Below are 15,583 nucleotides of genomic sequence, written 5' to 3' on the forward strand. Positions count from 1 at the left end.
TCTAGCAATGGCAAGTGCTACAAACAGGATTTCCCTGGACCACACTCACTCCTAGGTCCCATTTGGGAAATGCTCCCATTACATTCAGTTCTATCACACACTTAGCATCAATCATATGCATAAATCTCACTGGGATCCTGCTGTTCTCTTAAACAGAATTCCCATCAACTTCGATATGAACAAAATTTGGATCCATAAGAAGACCAATGAGAGTTTAAAAAAATCCAGATCATATGTATATAAAGAAATCATTATAAATGTGAGTAGATTTCAGTGATTGCTTTGATACAAAGCTGCAACAGTAAAAGACAGAAAAATATGCCAAAACTTTGAAGAATTGCACTTCAACACTGAGCCACAAACACCACAGAGCCCAGTCATCTATTCCAATTTCATCCCATAAATTCCTTCAGTGTCAGCTTATGATTTAATAACAAAATCACAAATAATGGTTAATGAAAGATTAGGAAGGTTGAAAGCTATTGGAATTGATTTCACACTATTTCATATTTAAAAAATATCCTTGCATTAAGGCTTTATACACAGAGATTTATTCCCTTCTTGCCATGTGGAGGATTTGCACGGATAACTCATTAGAGTTAATGGCTGCGCTGAGCACAAATCCACTTCCTCTTCCATATCCCCTCCCTCCCAAACCCACCAAGGTGAAAACCTGTTTCAGGCTATTCTGTACAAGGGAGCAACTCCTGCTTAGACTCACCTCCTGTGAATTTCCCCTCTCTTTACCTTTACTTTTCTTTTCCAGTTCTGCAGAGTGAGGACTGCAAGATTTGACATTTGGAAATGCTGCGTATGTCATTTTATATTCAACGGGCTTACAAAATCAGGTGCTTTGATAGCTAGCTTGATTTGTATCAGCATGAGCACCCTGGAGCAGTAATAGAGGTCAGCTCCTCAGTGCCCTGCAGCACTCACATACAGATATTACCTTATGACAGTTACAACACCACACTGGCTACAGTTACGCTTTCTAACAAGGACAGCAAGGATGACCCCAAAGTCTCCTCAGCCATCCCCCTCACTGTGCTCTGCAGCCCATGCCTCCCTGCGGCTGCAGGCAGAGCAGGCCACGCTAGCTGCCCCACTCTTAACCCCCCACATCCACTGCCACGTGTATTCACTGGTACTAACAGGAGCTTACAGGCTTGGCCAAAACTTTCGGGTCCACATTACCAGAGGAAATTTCTAAATAACATATCTAGGTTTTTCATCTCTTCACATAATTCCCTGGAAGGGGCTATGAGTAAATTGAGTATTTTTTTAAACCTTAATCACAGAGCATAAATAAATTAAAAAAAAAAAAAAAAAAAATTCATTTTAATATTCCAAGGCAGAGACACAGAGATTTAGAGGAACTCGCTGTGCATTAGCAGTCAGCATTACTTGTGCCCCACAGAACACAGAAATGGCATCAGTGTATGCCCTTGTTTTAATTTCTAACAAAAACTGAACTCAAGGGATGCACAGCATCCCCAAGCTAAGAAATGAGCCTTCAGCCATCAGGTGGCGCTGTGAATCAAAGCAAATGTATGCCACGAAACCAGACATAAAATACGGGATTTCCTCTGCACATGAAAACGTTACATTCTCCGCAAGTCATCAGTGTGTTAATTGCAGCATAGCACAGTAAATTATACCCTCTTAATTTCAGGCACTGCACACAAGTAAACCTGTTTCCTTGCTAAAGGCCTACATGAAATGTTTTTATATTTGAGTGATCTTGCTAGTGAGTCATATTCTTCTTTATTGTGAAAATTATACAAAAATGCTAGCATTTGTATTACTTAATTGCTTACCTGACAAGTCTACTCACTTCCTCAGGAACTGCAGAACAGGAGAAAAGCATGTGGTCACGTAATTAAAGGATGTAATCTATAGTCACGGTAGTCTGCACAAAGGCTTCATGGTTACCTTAATTCTCACATTTTCTAATTTTGAGTGGTTGACTCAAGTCGGGTTTTTTCATATGCCAGGTAATTGGATCAGAGAAGGATGCAAAATGTGGGTTCCTTCAGAGGGGAATGGCAGCCCAATATGATGGATACACACAAAGCCAAAAAGAGCTGTGAAGGAGTTACAATGGTATTCTTTTAGAAGATTTGAGGGTTTTAAAGCTGCAATGTAAAACACTGCAACCTATCAGTACAATTTTCCACAAATTGTGGCTTAAAACAAGCATATGTTTAAATTCTGAAGGACAACCCAAGAGTATTTTGTCAGCCTGTGGCAGAATCTCCCCATAGGCTTTTAAGCTTTTATACCAAATGATGTATTACTCTCTCTGCTGCAGTTGCAGAGATCACGTCGTCTCAAAACCACTTGCATTGCCGCCTTCTGCTCGGGAGCTGTGAACTAATATTCCCTTTCAGATGTTATTTCTGAGCTTGACTCTTTCTTCATTGTATTTTGTCACTGAATCTGAAGCAGCAGCCCGCAGAGTAAGCTCTGACTCTTACCTGCGCTACGGAGTGGAAAGGGAGAGAGTAAAACAGTCCACCTATGCGTAATGCTCTCACATATCTCACAAGCCACACAAAACGGTTCACAAAACTCTGCAACAGAAATCTTTCATCCAAGCTAACAGAGTTCTCAGTGAGGAGAATAACAGGGAGAAATGACACCCTACCCAGAGATGATCATAGAATCATAGAATAGTAAGGGTTGGAAAGGACCTTAAGATCATCTAGTTCCAACCCCCCTGCCATGGGCAGGGACACCTTGCACTAAACCACGTGGTCCAAGGCTCTGTCCAACCTGGCCTTGAACACCGCCAGGGATGGAGCATCCACAACCTCCCTGGGCAACCCATTCCAGTGCTTCACCACCCTCACTGTAAAGAACTTCTTCCTTATATCTAATCTAAACTTCCCCTGTTTAAGTTTGAACCCATTACCCCTTGTCCTACCACTACAGTCCCTAAGGAAGAGTCCTTCCCCAGCATCCTTACAGACCCCCTTCAGATACTGGAAGGCTGCTGTGCGGTCTCCATGCAGCCTTCTCTTCTCCAGGCTGAACAGCCCCAACTCTCTCAGCCTATCTTCATATGGGAGGTGCTCCAGCCCCCTTATCATCCTCGTGGCCCTCCTCTGGACTCACTCCAACAGCTCCATGTCCTTTTTACGTTGAGGACACCAGAACTGTATGCAGTACTCCAAGTGAGGTCTCACAAGAGCAGAGTAGAGGGGCAGGATCGCCTCCTTTGACCTGCTGGTCATGCTTCTTTTGATGCAGCCCAGGATACGGTTGGCTTTCTGGGCTGCAAGCGCACACTGCCGGCTCATGTTAAGCTTCTCGTCAACCAACACCCCCAAGTCCTTCTCTGCAGGGCTGCTCTGAATCTCTTCTCCACCCAACCTGTAGCAGTACCTGGGATTGCCCTGACCCAGGTGTAGGACCTTACACTTGGCTTGGTTAAACTTCATGAGGTTGGCATCGGCCCACCTCACAAGCGTGTCAAGGTCCCTCTGGATGGCATCCCTTCCCTCCAGCGTATCAACCGAACCACACAGCTTGGTGTCGTCGGCAAACTTGCTGAGGGCGCACTCAATCCCACTGTCCATGTCGCCGACAAAGATGTTGAACAGGACCGGTCCCAACACAGATCCTTGAGGGACACCACTCGTTACAGGTTTCCAACTGGACATCGAGCCATTTACCACAACTCTTTGCGTGCGGCCATCGAGCCAGTTTTTTATCCACCGAGTGGTCCATCTATCAAATTGATGTCTCTCCAATTTAGAGACAAGGATGTCATGCGGGACAGTGTCGAATGCTTTGCACAAGTCCAGGTAGATGACGTCAACTGCTCTGCCCCTGTCCATCAGTTCCGTGGCTCTACCATAGAAGGCCACCAAATTGGTCAGGCAGGATTTCCCCTTAGTGAAGCCATGTTGGCTGTCACCAACCACCTCGTTGTTTTTCATGTGCCTTAGCATGTTTTCCAGGAGAAACTGTTCCAAGATTTTGCCAGGCACAGAGGTGAGACTGACTGGTCTGTAGTTCCCTGGGTCTTTCATCTTCCCCTTCTTGAAAATGGGGGTTATATTACCCTTCTTCCAGTCATCGGGAACTTCACCTGACTGCCAGGATTTTTTGAATATGATGGACAGTGGTTTAGCAGCTTCATTCGCCAGCTCCTTCAGGACCCGCGGATGGATTTCATCAGGTCCCATGGACTTGTGCATGTTCAGGTTCTTAAGATGGTCTCGAACCTGATCCTCTCCTACAGTGGGCCTAAGGTCTTCATTTTCATAGTCCCTGCATTTGCTTTCCAAGACTTGGGTTGTGTGGTCAGAGCATTTGCTGGTGAAGATGGAGGCAAAGAAGTCATTAAGAAACTCAGCCTTCTCCAAATCCATGGTAGCCAGTTCTCCTGATAGCTTCCGGAGAGGGCCCACATTGTCCCTAGTCTGTCTTTTATTTGCTACGTATCTATAGAATCTACAGATCCCCAGCTCTGATGTCTAAAGTCAAGTCCAGCTGCATCACTCATACTGGCGGCCTGCACAAGGAGGACGTTTCACATCACCCATTTTTTGGTACCTGAACTGGTCAGGTGGGTGGGTTGTCCAGCCACATTTGGCTCTCTCCAGCAACAATGGGGAAAGAGTGACTCTTTGACAAGGCTGTTCCTAAAGTGCTAAAAGTGGATGTCCTACCAGAGTGCCAGTGGTTTCAATATCCATTCCCTACATCATGTTAGCAGATGATGATCACAGATGTCCTGGGAAAGTGGGATGTCAGAGGAACACATCCACACATCACCCAGTGGTACTCCCTGCAAGAAATCCCAAAACAAACAGAGGTGTCTCCCCTGCATAGGCCTGTAACCCTTTTTCTCTGTTATATGCGTTTACAGTAAAATGACACAGTCATCAGTGACAATTTGCAAAAGGAAACTCTTTGAAAAATCAGTTAAACACAGCTGGGTTCCAAAGCTCCTTTCCTCTTGAAAAGTTTGAGGAAAAAAGCTAATAAAGAACGTTGGTTGCCTTGACTTCAGAAAAACAAATCCGAACATTCATCCCACATATGTTTTGAAACCTTCCGTATGCTTTCTCCAGGCCTTCTGCCTCAGCAGGCTGGAAAAGCACCTTGTGGTCCTTTGAGATGACTCCTGCAGTACAGCTGCGCACGTGGGAATCACTATGGTTCCTTGCAGAACACCTCCCAGGTCTGCAGGGCACTGCTGGCACCATGTGGACATCTGGAGGCTGCAAGGCTGAACAGGAGCAGGCATGCACTAACACCAACTGTTTTTTTCCACAGACAAAAGGAACTACTAAAAGCAGGTGACAAAAAACATTTCTTCTTCCCCTTCAGGAAAAAAAAAACCAAAACAACCTAGGGTTGCTTATGCTGCTAATGTAGGTTCAGTTCAAGGAATAACTAGAGTCTGTCCTAGTCTTCAAACAGAGCTAAAAATTACCACAATATCCCGCAGAAAAAACCCAGCAAAACAGGCAGTATTGAAAACACTAAACTATTCAGCTCTGAAATTCTTTGCAGTCACCTTCATTCACCTAGAACAACTCATAATTTGATGTAACAAGTCTATCTGCCACATTTTGCAACAGCTGATCACAGAGAAGCCAGCCAATGCTCTGTCAGCAATCACCAATAACAAAAACCTGCTTGAGATGGAGTCACACCATTGCACACTGAAATCTCAGTCTGGGGCTATACTTTTTTTCCACTGCATTCCTGTAGATACAGAATGGCTGGGACGAATATCTTACCAATTAAGACTTCAAAAGCCTCATATCTAGTAACCACACATTCCTCCAGAGAGGCATCACTAAGGGAATATTATTCTTCTTGAATTATTTAAGTCATTCAGTTTTTGGCCTTGTGCCTCACACTTAGTAAGATAGATGCTTTTAAAAATCAACCTGAAGTAGACTGTCACCTGGAAACGATGACTTCTTGCTCAAGTGCACACAAATCATGAATGATAAGGAAGAGCCTGATTTGGTTCAGTCAGTGAACATTAAGGGCATGGTATTGAGCTGACTGCTTATTTTGCTGTACCACTTGGGTGCCTGTGTGCATGATTTCTTACATTTTGGCTGTCAAGATGTAAGGATGCAATCTTTCAATTAGCTGCAGGTGCAATTTATGCACCAAGCTAAATGAAGTCTGGTTGCAAATGCCTGGATTTTAAACTGCTGTGAAAGGTCTAAGGAATATGAAGGGCAGACATAAAGCTAAGAAGGTAACCTTTTTCCAGTGCTGCCAGGAACCAGTGATATACTTCATTGTGAACTTGATTTCAAATTGCAATCTTTCTCCTGGTTCACTGCTTCTGTGTGTGACCCTCATTTCAATAATCTAATTTCCTCCCCAGATCAAAGCATCAATTCTGGGGGAAGGGCCAAATGCCTGGCAAAGAAACAACACTATAAGGTAGACGATCAGGATTTCCACACAACTCCATCCACATCAGGCAATGGAGACTATCCAAAGCATGCCTGAAGGAGAGGACAGAAATAAGGAAAAAAACGTAAGTGTGACTTACAATTCCACTGCTAAGCCTTTAACCCTTGTAATCTGCCACTTTGAATTCCCATAGTAATCCCTTTGGTGGCAAGGTGGAGATCTGCACTATGAGATTTAAGCAGGTAACTCAAAATGCTTAGGAGGTCTGGGGCACTGGTTTGGAAATCTCAGTGGCAGACCCAGAATGGTATGTGCAAGGAGCTCGGAAGAGGTTTAAACTACTAATTCTAAGCCACTCATCGGCATAAATCTGAAATGCATACACAGTCACTGGTTTGGAAAAAGCAATTTTCTGAAACTGGTAAGAAAGAAAGACCTTCTGTTTGTACAGGTTGAGCCCTGTAGGCTGACATGACCTTCCAGCTGTCTTTAAAACACATCTCAAAGCAGACTGTTGCTGTGGTCTGTGAATGTGAGACCTACTGTAGCTTGGCAGTGGTTCTGCAGGCTGTCCAGAAGTCGGGACCTTAAATCCTACCAACAGCCTGTCACAGATGGTACAGCAGAGGGGAAAAAATGGATTCTGAAATGCTGAGAGAAAAAGTAGGCCATGTAGCTGCTGATCATGATATAGTTGCCTGGATAGCAGAACCGTACATCTAACATATGCTGCAACTCAGTATTTTCCAGCAAGTCAGAGGCCTCCATGAATTACTGTTAAATTTGCCAAATGCTCCATGGTTCATTTTCTACTACTAGCATGGGAGACTGCGTTTAGCAGAACATGGTCAAGACCCCTCCTCAAAGATGCAATATTGCATCTACAGAGGAGATGGGAACATACTACAAATATATGCTAACATTATGCAAGGGAACAGATTTCACGTGCCCCATTTGTCAGCTAGCTTAATTCATTTTACCTTAACCTCCCATCTCTCTTGACCATAACTGCACCCTCTATGCTTGTCCAGTGCATTAAAGAAATGAAACAATCTCAGCTACACCCTCTTGGAAATGCCTCTTTACAGGAGGAAAAGCTATGTAACAGTCTACAACCATTCCAGTAGTGTCTTATGGGTCTAAAATCAACCTGTATTAATTGCAAAGTACAAGCTTTAATTTGCTGCAGTTTACACAGATTTCTTTAAATGTAAGAGTTTCTATTCCTTGTGTCCTTGTCTGCATATGTTTTACATCATCTACTGATGTTAATACCATTTCCAAGTCACTCATCTCCGAGTGTGATTCCCATGTGTTTGGCCATTTGTTAGCAGGTCTACACTGCTCAATGGAGTGGATACCCCCAAACTGCCCCCATGAAGGCTAACTAGCAAACAAAAGGAGCATAGCATAGTCACGATGCCAGGGCTGCTCTTGTGTTTGGGAGGAAGGCTACCCTCAGAGTACGAGCTCTTCTTCCACCTTATCTGTGGATTCACATCCTTCCCTTCCTGCACAAGGTACAGCTACTTCTCACTGACCTCAGCTGAACATTATGCCATTTTTCATGCTAGTATTTCTGGTGCAGTACTATATTATGTTTTTTTCTGAAGTCCATTTTAAATGGACAGATCACAGCGCTTCACATCAGCTGTCATGGTCACATCCTCAGACTTCTCAGGACCTACCAGACATGATGTGGGTGCTCCAAACCTGTGCAGGTGGCTCTAGGGCATTGCTAGGGCTGTTCAAGAGCGTGTATTATTTCACCCTTAATCAAAGGCCCTAGTTATTTTCTATGTACATGTTTACAATATTTGATTGACAGGTATCTCAGTTTCTCCTCCTTCCCTTGACCACATTAGCTCTCCATCTAACCTTAAGACCCTACTGTAGAGAAGCAGAAAATTCAAGGAAAATCATACTAAATCCTAAAGTAACAGTTCTTTGATCTGCCTGGCCTCTGCATGCTTCCCGAGGATCACAGCTAATGTCTTGGCTTTAAAAATATGTTCCAGTAACTCACTATTTTAAGCTCCTATGGTACTTCACTGGGCAGAAAGCTTCCCACAGGCATTTAAATATTGAAAATTCATATGTGCCAGGTATGGTCCATTTTGTGCTTTTTCAGTATGTGGTCTATGATCCAAGCAGAGAGATCACAGCTAGAAAAGTTTTACCTCTGATGATCTCCTGGGAGATATTGCTAGCTTGGGAGCCTTTATGTGTAAGATTAGTTAGGACAAATCTCAAGCTATCCTACTCCACATAACTGGCCTATGGCAATTATCATAAGAAGAGAGAGTAGAGGTTCAGCCACAGGTCTCTCTGTCAAGGTGGCTTTAAGATTTAATCATTAGGTTTCTGCCAGAATGAAAGTTTTAATTTAGAAGATAACTAAAATGCCAGGAAAAAAAAAGTACTTTGTGAGACAGCAATGTGTCTTGAACACACACAGTGATCACATTGGTCCCTTTGCACATTTTCTAATCAAGTTAATGGAAAGACAAGTTACATGGATCTCTAAGGAAATAATAATTTAGATAATTTGGATTGACAGACAGTTGTTGAAGTTATCTGGTTGCCTAAGAACTCTGTGGGACTGTTTGTATATCTATTCTGTGGGCTGTCTGTATAACCAAGGTTTGAAATGCCTATAATTTAGCAGCACCTTTTTTTTTTTCCCCCCAAAAGACTATTGTGTCATTCTATCCCTTTCTAGACAGGTGATATTTGGAGCTGGGTTCGAATCCTGTATTCCTTTACATAAATAAGTTGTACTGTTCCATAAGCTACAAAAGCATAGAATCATATAATCAACTATGTTGGAAAAGACCTTTAAGACCATTCAAAGAAAGAGATGTACTTCTATGGCTCTATACAAGTTCCACTTCTGTCCATATCATTTCCCTATTTTAGCATCTGCAAGCAGCTTTCAGTGTTGAGGTGATATCCCTCACTATGAACAGCCCTCTTTGCACAGCAGTAGGAAGAACAGCATTCCAAGCCTCTAATGAAAGGTTTCCTCCTATTCTAAGTGTTGTGCCAAAAGGTGCATTTGGCATTGTGCCATTTCCAGCCTTTAGGAATATGTAAAATTTAACCACTAGACCAGAATGACACTTATTTCAAAGCCGCATGTGCTCCATGAAAAATCCTTGTGTCCTTAAAGTTACTCCAGATGCGACCCAAAGGAGCTCATGGCATGAGCTACCTGAGCTCCCATGGTGGGGTAGGTGAAAAATATCAATAAAATGAACAGCCTGGGTTAATTTGCTATGGAAAAAAACCAAAAAACCAAAAACCAAACCAAAACAAAAAATTACAGTAGTCTGAAGGTCAAATGGAATGAAAACATGTTTTTAATCTTATCTACTTATAAATCACTGATATTTTAGGTCTGCTAAAGCCATTTATAGAGATTTTCACATAGCAAGCTGGCATGCCTGTTACATATTGACCTAAATTTACCTTCTACAATTCTGTGAATGGTATTTTACGTGTGGAGTCACCAGTATCTAGGCCTGTTAGACTGTAAACCATGGTACAGCAAGTACACAGGAAAACTCTGATAGTTGAGAGACTTCTAGCAACACCTCTTCAATATTACTATGTCATTTTCCTCCAACAGATCCCTGCCTAGTGTAAGACACAGACAGATAACCCACTAAAGTCTCTGCTGAACTGAGGAAATAGTTAAGCTCCCCTCTCATCCCAATTTTGGGATCACCTCCTTTCATCCTTTAGTATATACTGACATGGCGTTTTTCCCCAGCTACAAGCCTAGGTCCTTCTTCCATACAGATGGCCAGAAAGGTGGATGTTCAGTGAGGCACATGAAATGTACCTGTAGTGTGCTGACCGATTCTGACCACTGCTAACAAACAACATCTCGAGCAGGGTGAGCTGCCATTTTTTCCTTTACACACCATTTTTTTTTGCATCAACCTATTTTCTTAACTAGCATAGAGTGTGCAATCTGGAGAAAGCAAATGAAGACAAAAACTTACCATCTGATTCAGAGGCTGCTCTGAAAATCAAGTAGCTGCTGGGAAGAGGCTGAGTGATCGAACCAACATTTTCTCCCTTTGGGCCCTGGAAACGCACACAGACAAAAAGATGTAAGGCACAGAAGATGCAATGGACCATTCAGTGTCTTTCTACCCTTCCTGGGCAGAGTGTGTATGTCCGTGACAGGGAAGAAGGAAGGAGCAGATGGAGTAATTTGGAGAGAATCATTAACAATCACAATATTGCTGCTGTAGCTCCAAAGCAGTAATGAGCTCTGATGTAAATGGGCCTTGGTCTAACCTATGACAGCCCAAAACCTACTCTGTTTATTCAGACCCTCATGAATGAAAGAATCTCATTCCTGACAGAAACAGTTTAAGTATTTGCTATTAGCCATCTTTGTGCAACACCTGAACAGACTGTTCCCTGCGGTGCTCGCCGAGTCTGTCTGCAGCCTGGCAGAATAGCAATGAAACACCCTTTATGTGTCACCATAAAAGTGGCAAGAGCCCACACCTTGAGCTGTGAGTGCCTCTAGCAGTGAGGCAATTGCAGCTTTTCTGGAAGGAAACGAAGGGGAAACTCCATCCTGCAAACCTGTCTGTGGGAAAGGAAGAGACAGAGAAAACCACAGGCTGAGGACCAGAGGTCTCCCAGCATGGGCATGTGCTGCTGGGTTGCAGACTTTCACCTCTGCATCCAGACCCTTTGAGAACCTTTATGCTGTGGCGCCTGCGACGACGGGCACTTCAGGCTTTAACAAAAGCAGGCTTTGCTTGTTTGTTCTGCCTTTAGTTAGGGGCTGTGGTAAAAAAGATTACAGTGTCTTGTAAACATCCTGCCACACCCCTTCAGCATGACCCTCCAGAAATTTTGCCAGGGAGGCAGAGTCCATCTTGGATTAGGCGCTTCTTCGAGCAGGATCGCAGGCTCCCACCTTGATCTTCTCCCTGTTCTCTCCTCTCTTGAGCTCCAGAAGCTGCTAAGAAAAAGCAGTTCCTGTACCCAGAGCACAGCTTCATACTCTTCATGGTATGGACTTCATGCCATGTCCTGGCTGAAATAAGTAGGAGTCCCTCCTCCTCCCTTGCATTTTGAAGTGACTCAGCTTCCTCCAGTTCCTTCTTTTCCTCACTTCTTAACAACATGAAAGCAGATCCTTTTTCAAACACACGGGCATTGTCTCAGAAATAAATGCAGACCAGAAAACATCACCAGCGCTCGTGTGACCAGCGTGCCAACTGCAGGGTGGAACAAGCAGTTTTCTCCAGGATGCTCAAACACAGATTACCTTGAGTTTCTAGAGAATACCACACAATGCTGAAAATCTGCAGGCAAATTTTTGCAGTTTGAGTATGACTTTCCTCCCCTACATGGGCCTTTATAGCATGCCATCCTGCTCCTTGAAAGAAGGGCTTCTCCCTAGCATTAGTTTGTAAGCAGGGAAACTGTGATGGCTACTGAAAACTGCTCCTGTATACAAGTGTCTGGTATTTAAACAGTGGTTCTATCTGGATTTTTGGTTCTGAGTTACACTCAGAAACCAAAATTTGGAAAGAACGAAGAGTGCAAGCATAGGAAAGCATCAAATTGTATTTGAGTGCATTTCATGAAGATGCAGTGCTGAAAGGACAACAGTCTCCAATCTAGTTTCTTGTCTTCATGTCTGCAGGGTTCTGCTGCTGCCACGAGAAAAGTGGATCGTTGCTACTCACTTCTTTTTCCTCTCCCCTCTCCCACAAGAGAGGTGAAAGGAAAATTAAAGACTGTTTAAAGGCTTAATAGTCAGGACTGGCAAAGTTGACATTTGATTAGTAAACCAGAGCAGAGCAGCTTAAGATATTACTAGTGACATTAATGCAATCAGGCATCATTCCAGATGGCATTTTTCCTGTCAGTAGCTTGCAGCTGAGCAGGGTGTTTGAGAACTCTTGATAACACCATTACTTGTGTTTTCAGTGCAGAGGTTGATATTTGCTTTGTTGGAGGAAAAACCCCACAACCAAACAGTAGAGATCCAGAGAATCATTGTTTTAAAAAATGGAGAGAAGAGAAGGAGGGGTAACAAGGTTTTAACAGATAACTAGGCATGTGGATAAACACAATGAGCAGCCAGGTTACTCTGTTAAGGAAATATCTTCAATAGTAAGGCGTGCTCATACATGGAGAGGGCTGTTTCCCACAGAAAGAGGAAGAGAAAAAGAATGACAAAAATGAAGTCAACATCTCCACAGAGTAAATGAAGTTCTGTATCTGCACAGCAGAGATAATGATGATTTCTGTCTCACAGCCTTTGAGCATCACGCCTGTTCACCAGAGTTAAGACCTCCCAGACAATGACCATCTCACCAAAAGTGAATGTTATCCTCACTACACTAGGAGTCAGAGCTCAGCTGCGGCCTCTAGACAGTAGAACTAAGAAAAGATTATCTTCAGATCATTCCGGGTTTCACATTTGATTTGAGACTCAAAACGCATTATCAAAGAGGGGCTGATTAAGCTTTGAAAAATGGAGTGGACTCACATCGTTTCAGATAGTATGACAAGACATCTAGTCTTGGAGAGTATAAAACAAATCTTAAAAAAAGGGGAAATAATCCCTTTCATTAAGAGTACTGTGGGCAACTGTTAGGATGAAGATGAAACTAGCTGTGTTGTATTATGGAGTAGAACAAACAACTGTAAAAGCAGCAGCGCAAGCCCATTACTAGAACTGTTTTCTTTAAAGGAATGACTCAAAACTCTTAAAAATCAACACAATTCAAATTATATACATTTCCAGATTCAGTGAGTCTGACCCCAACTCATTTAGTGCTTTAAGTAAATGTCAGAACAAGCTGCAGTCAATAAAAGCCTTCTTATACCACACTGTTCAGCTAGATTCTGAGTAATATACTTCTAAGATAACTCTAGACACCAAAGAACTTTATAGAAAATTCTCTGGTGCATATATTTAGCTTTCAACTATAAGTAATGGTCTTACGTCTTACCTACATACCATTTGAAAGGCACCACAAAATTTCATCCTGCTCTAACTGAAGTTAAATGCCTGCACAACAAATTTAATTGGCTAACACAACTATCAATGCCTAAGGCAGTGCTTGAACCAGACATTTGCTCCAGGACTGAACTCCACAGTTAGATCCAAATGTCTGCTGAGCAGCCAGGCCAACACGTACAAAGGTGCTCATTAATTTCCCTGAGTTAGCTACAAGTCCACTGATGTGAGTCAAAGCTGGACCACCAACTCTAGGCTGGAAAATCCTTGAAAATTTCACAAGCCATTTTAGCTGGAAGTGGAAGTTGTTTAGCCAGACCTTATTCCTATGGTGATGGACAGTAACATGGGCTTTTTCTTAAGCGTGGGCTAATCTATATTTCATGAGAAATAGGCTTTCTTTGCCAGTTACACATAACCAATCTAGATCAGTCAATACTGCTCCAGTCGCTTTAAAAGAAGGCCATGAAATGACATAAAATAAAACAGCATTTTTAGCAGTTTCAGCCTTAAACTGTTGTCAGAGTTCAGACAGCTTCTTTGACATCAAGCAGTTCATAGGTGGATTTCTTCTTGATGTGCATTTTGGCATTCACCTTGTGGCTGAAAGCATCTATCGCACATAACAACCCAGGCTGAACTCAGGTTTCAAGAAATACCCTACTATTGGAACTCAAATGTAGCTTTCTAAGTATCTGTCCCAACTGACTCTTGGTTTAACCCCAGCTGGTAACTAAGTACCAGCAGCCACTTGCTCGCTTTCCCCTGCCCGCTCCAGCCTCAGTGGGATGGGGAGGAGAATCAGAAAAAGGTAAACCCATGGGTTGAGATAAGAACAGTTTAATAAATTCATAAATTTCAATATTTATTGGTAATTTCTTGATAATTGATAATATATTGATAATGATGATAATAATAATAATAATTAGAATGTTGATAATGAAAAAGAGTGGGAGAGAGAGAGAGGACTAAAATCTAAGATAAAAAGACAAGTGATGTACAATACAATTGCTCACCACCTGCTGACCGATATCCAGCCCAACCCAAGCAGTGATCAGCCCCTTCTGGGTAACTCCCCCCAGTTTATATACTGGGCATGACATGCTGTGGTATGGAATACCCCTTTGACTAGTTTGGGTCAGGTGTCCTGTCTCTGCTTCCTCCCAGCTTCTTGTGTCTCTCCACACTGGCAGAACATGAAAGACTGACAAGTCTTGACCAGGGTAAGTGCTACTGAGCAACAACTAAAACATGGGTGTGTTATCAATGTTATTCTCAGACTAAATCCAAAACAGAGCACTGTGCCGGCTACTAAGAATATTAATTCTACCCAGCTGAAAGCAGGACAGTAACTTAGAACATTACTTTGACTTTAAAATTCAAATGTCTTGGGACTTCCTCTACTATACAAACATGTTCAGAGACACATTCTCTTCATATTTAACATACTAATTCCTATTTTTGTCATATATTTTCTCAAGAGATACAAGAATTAGATATACATATACATGCTCAAATACATACACCTACTGATAAAAGCTCCTCTTTCTTTTGGATGATTCATATCAAGGGAAGGGCATTCTAGCACAACACTTCAGATCTGCCACTGACGCTACTTTTCAGTACCTGACTGCACTTTTGATTCTACTTTTTCATTACCTCTCCTGCCTGCGCTTTTCAGAAGAATTCAGTTCATCTGTCAAGTCACAAGGAATTTTTTTTGTTGATGAACAGCAAATGATCAACCTTCTTGGGTGCATGCTTTGAATCAAAAATCAGCAAAACTCTCAAAACTGAATAAAAAGCACGGTAGCAATGAACCCTTTGGGACTTAAAGCAAAAGCAATGCATCTAGGCAATGATCAGAGCTGAACTACTGTCAGAAAATACACAGCTCTTACCCTTAGTTGTTGAGGTTAATTTTAATTGTCTCCTCCTACTTTATTAAAAATTGCAAGACTTTTTATAGGGATGGTATAGCTGTGTTTAAAGCTGTTCAATTAACTGCACTGATGAGCACAAGTGAGCCTGCCTGATTTGCTCCCACAAGGCTTCCCCTCCATTTTGTTAGATCTTCTGATGCCAATGGTAAATACCTTAATTGCTCTCACATGAGTCTTCCCAAGTAGGTTTACTCTACTGACCACCTTGCAGCAAGGCACTAGCTTGTAATGC

General features: G+C 42.6%; 1 protein-coding gene across 5 annotated transcripts in view; it reads right to left on the reverse strand.

The window, feature by feature from the left end:
* Positions 1-15,583, reverse strand: part of OSBPL5 (oxysterol binding protein like 5) — a 179,470-nt gene that overhangs the window by 29,095 nt on the left and 134,792 nt on the right. For all 5 annotated transcript variants that reach the window (XM_030484015.1, XM_030484018.1, XM_030484017.1 and 2 more), the window contains exon 7: positions 10,410-10,494. In XM_030484015.1, coding sequence (XP_030339875.1) covers positions 10,410-10,494 — 85 coding nt within the window. The remainder of the gene's footprint in view (positions 1-10,409; positions 10,495-15,583) is intronic.

This window comes from Strigops habroptila, chromosome 4 (assembly GCF_004027225.2).
Source record: "Strigops habroptila isolate Jane chromosome 4, bStrHab1.2.pri, whole genome shotgun sequence".
Taxonomy (NCBI): Eukaryota; Metazoa; Chordata; class Aves; order Psittaciformes; family Psittacidae; genus Strigops; species Strigops habroptila.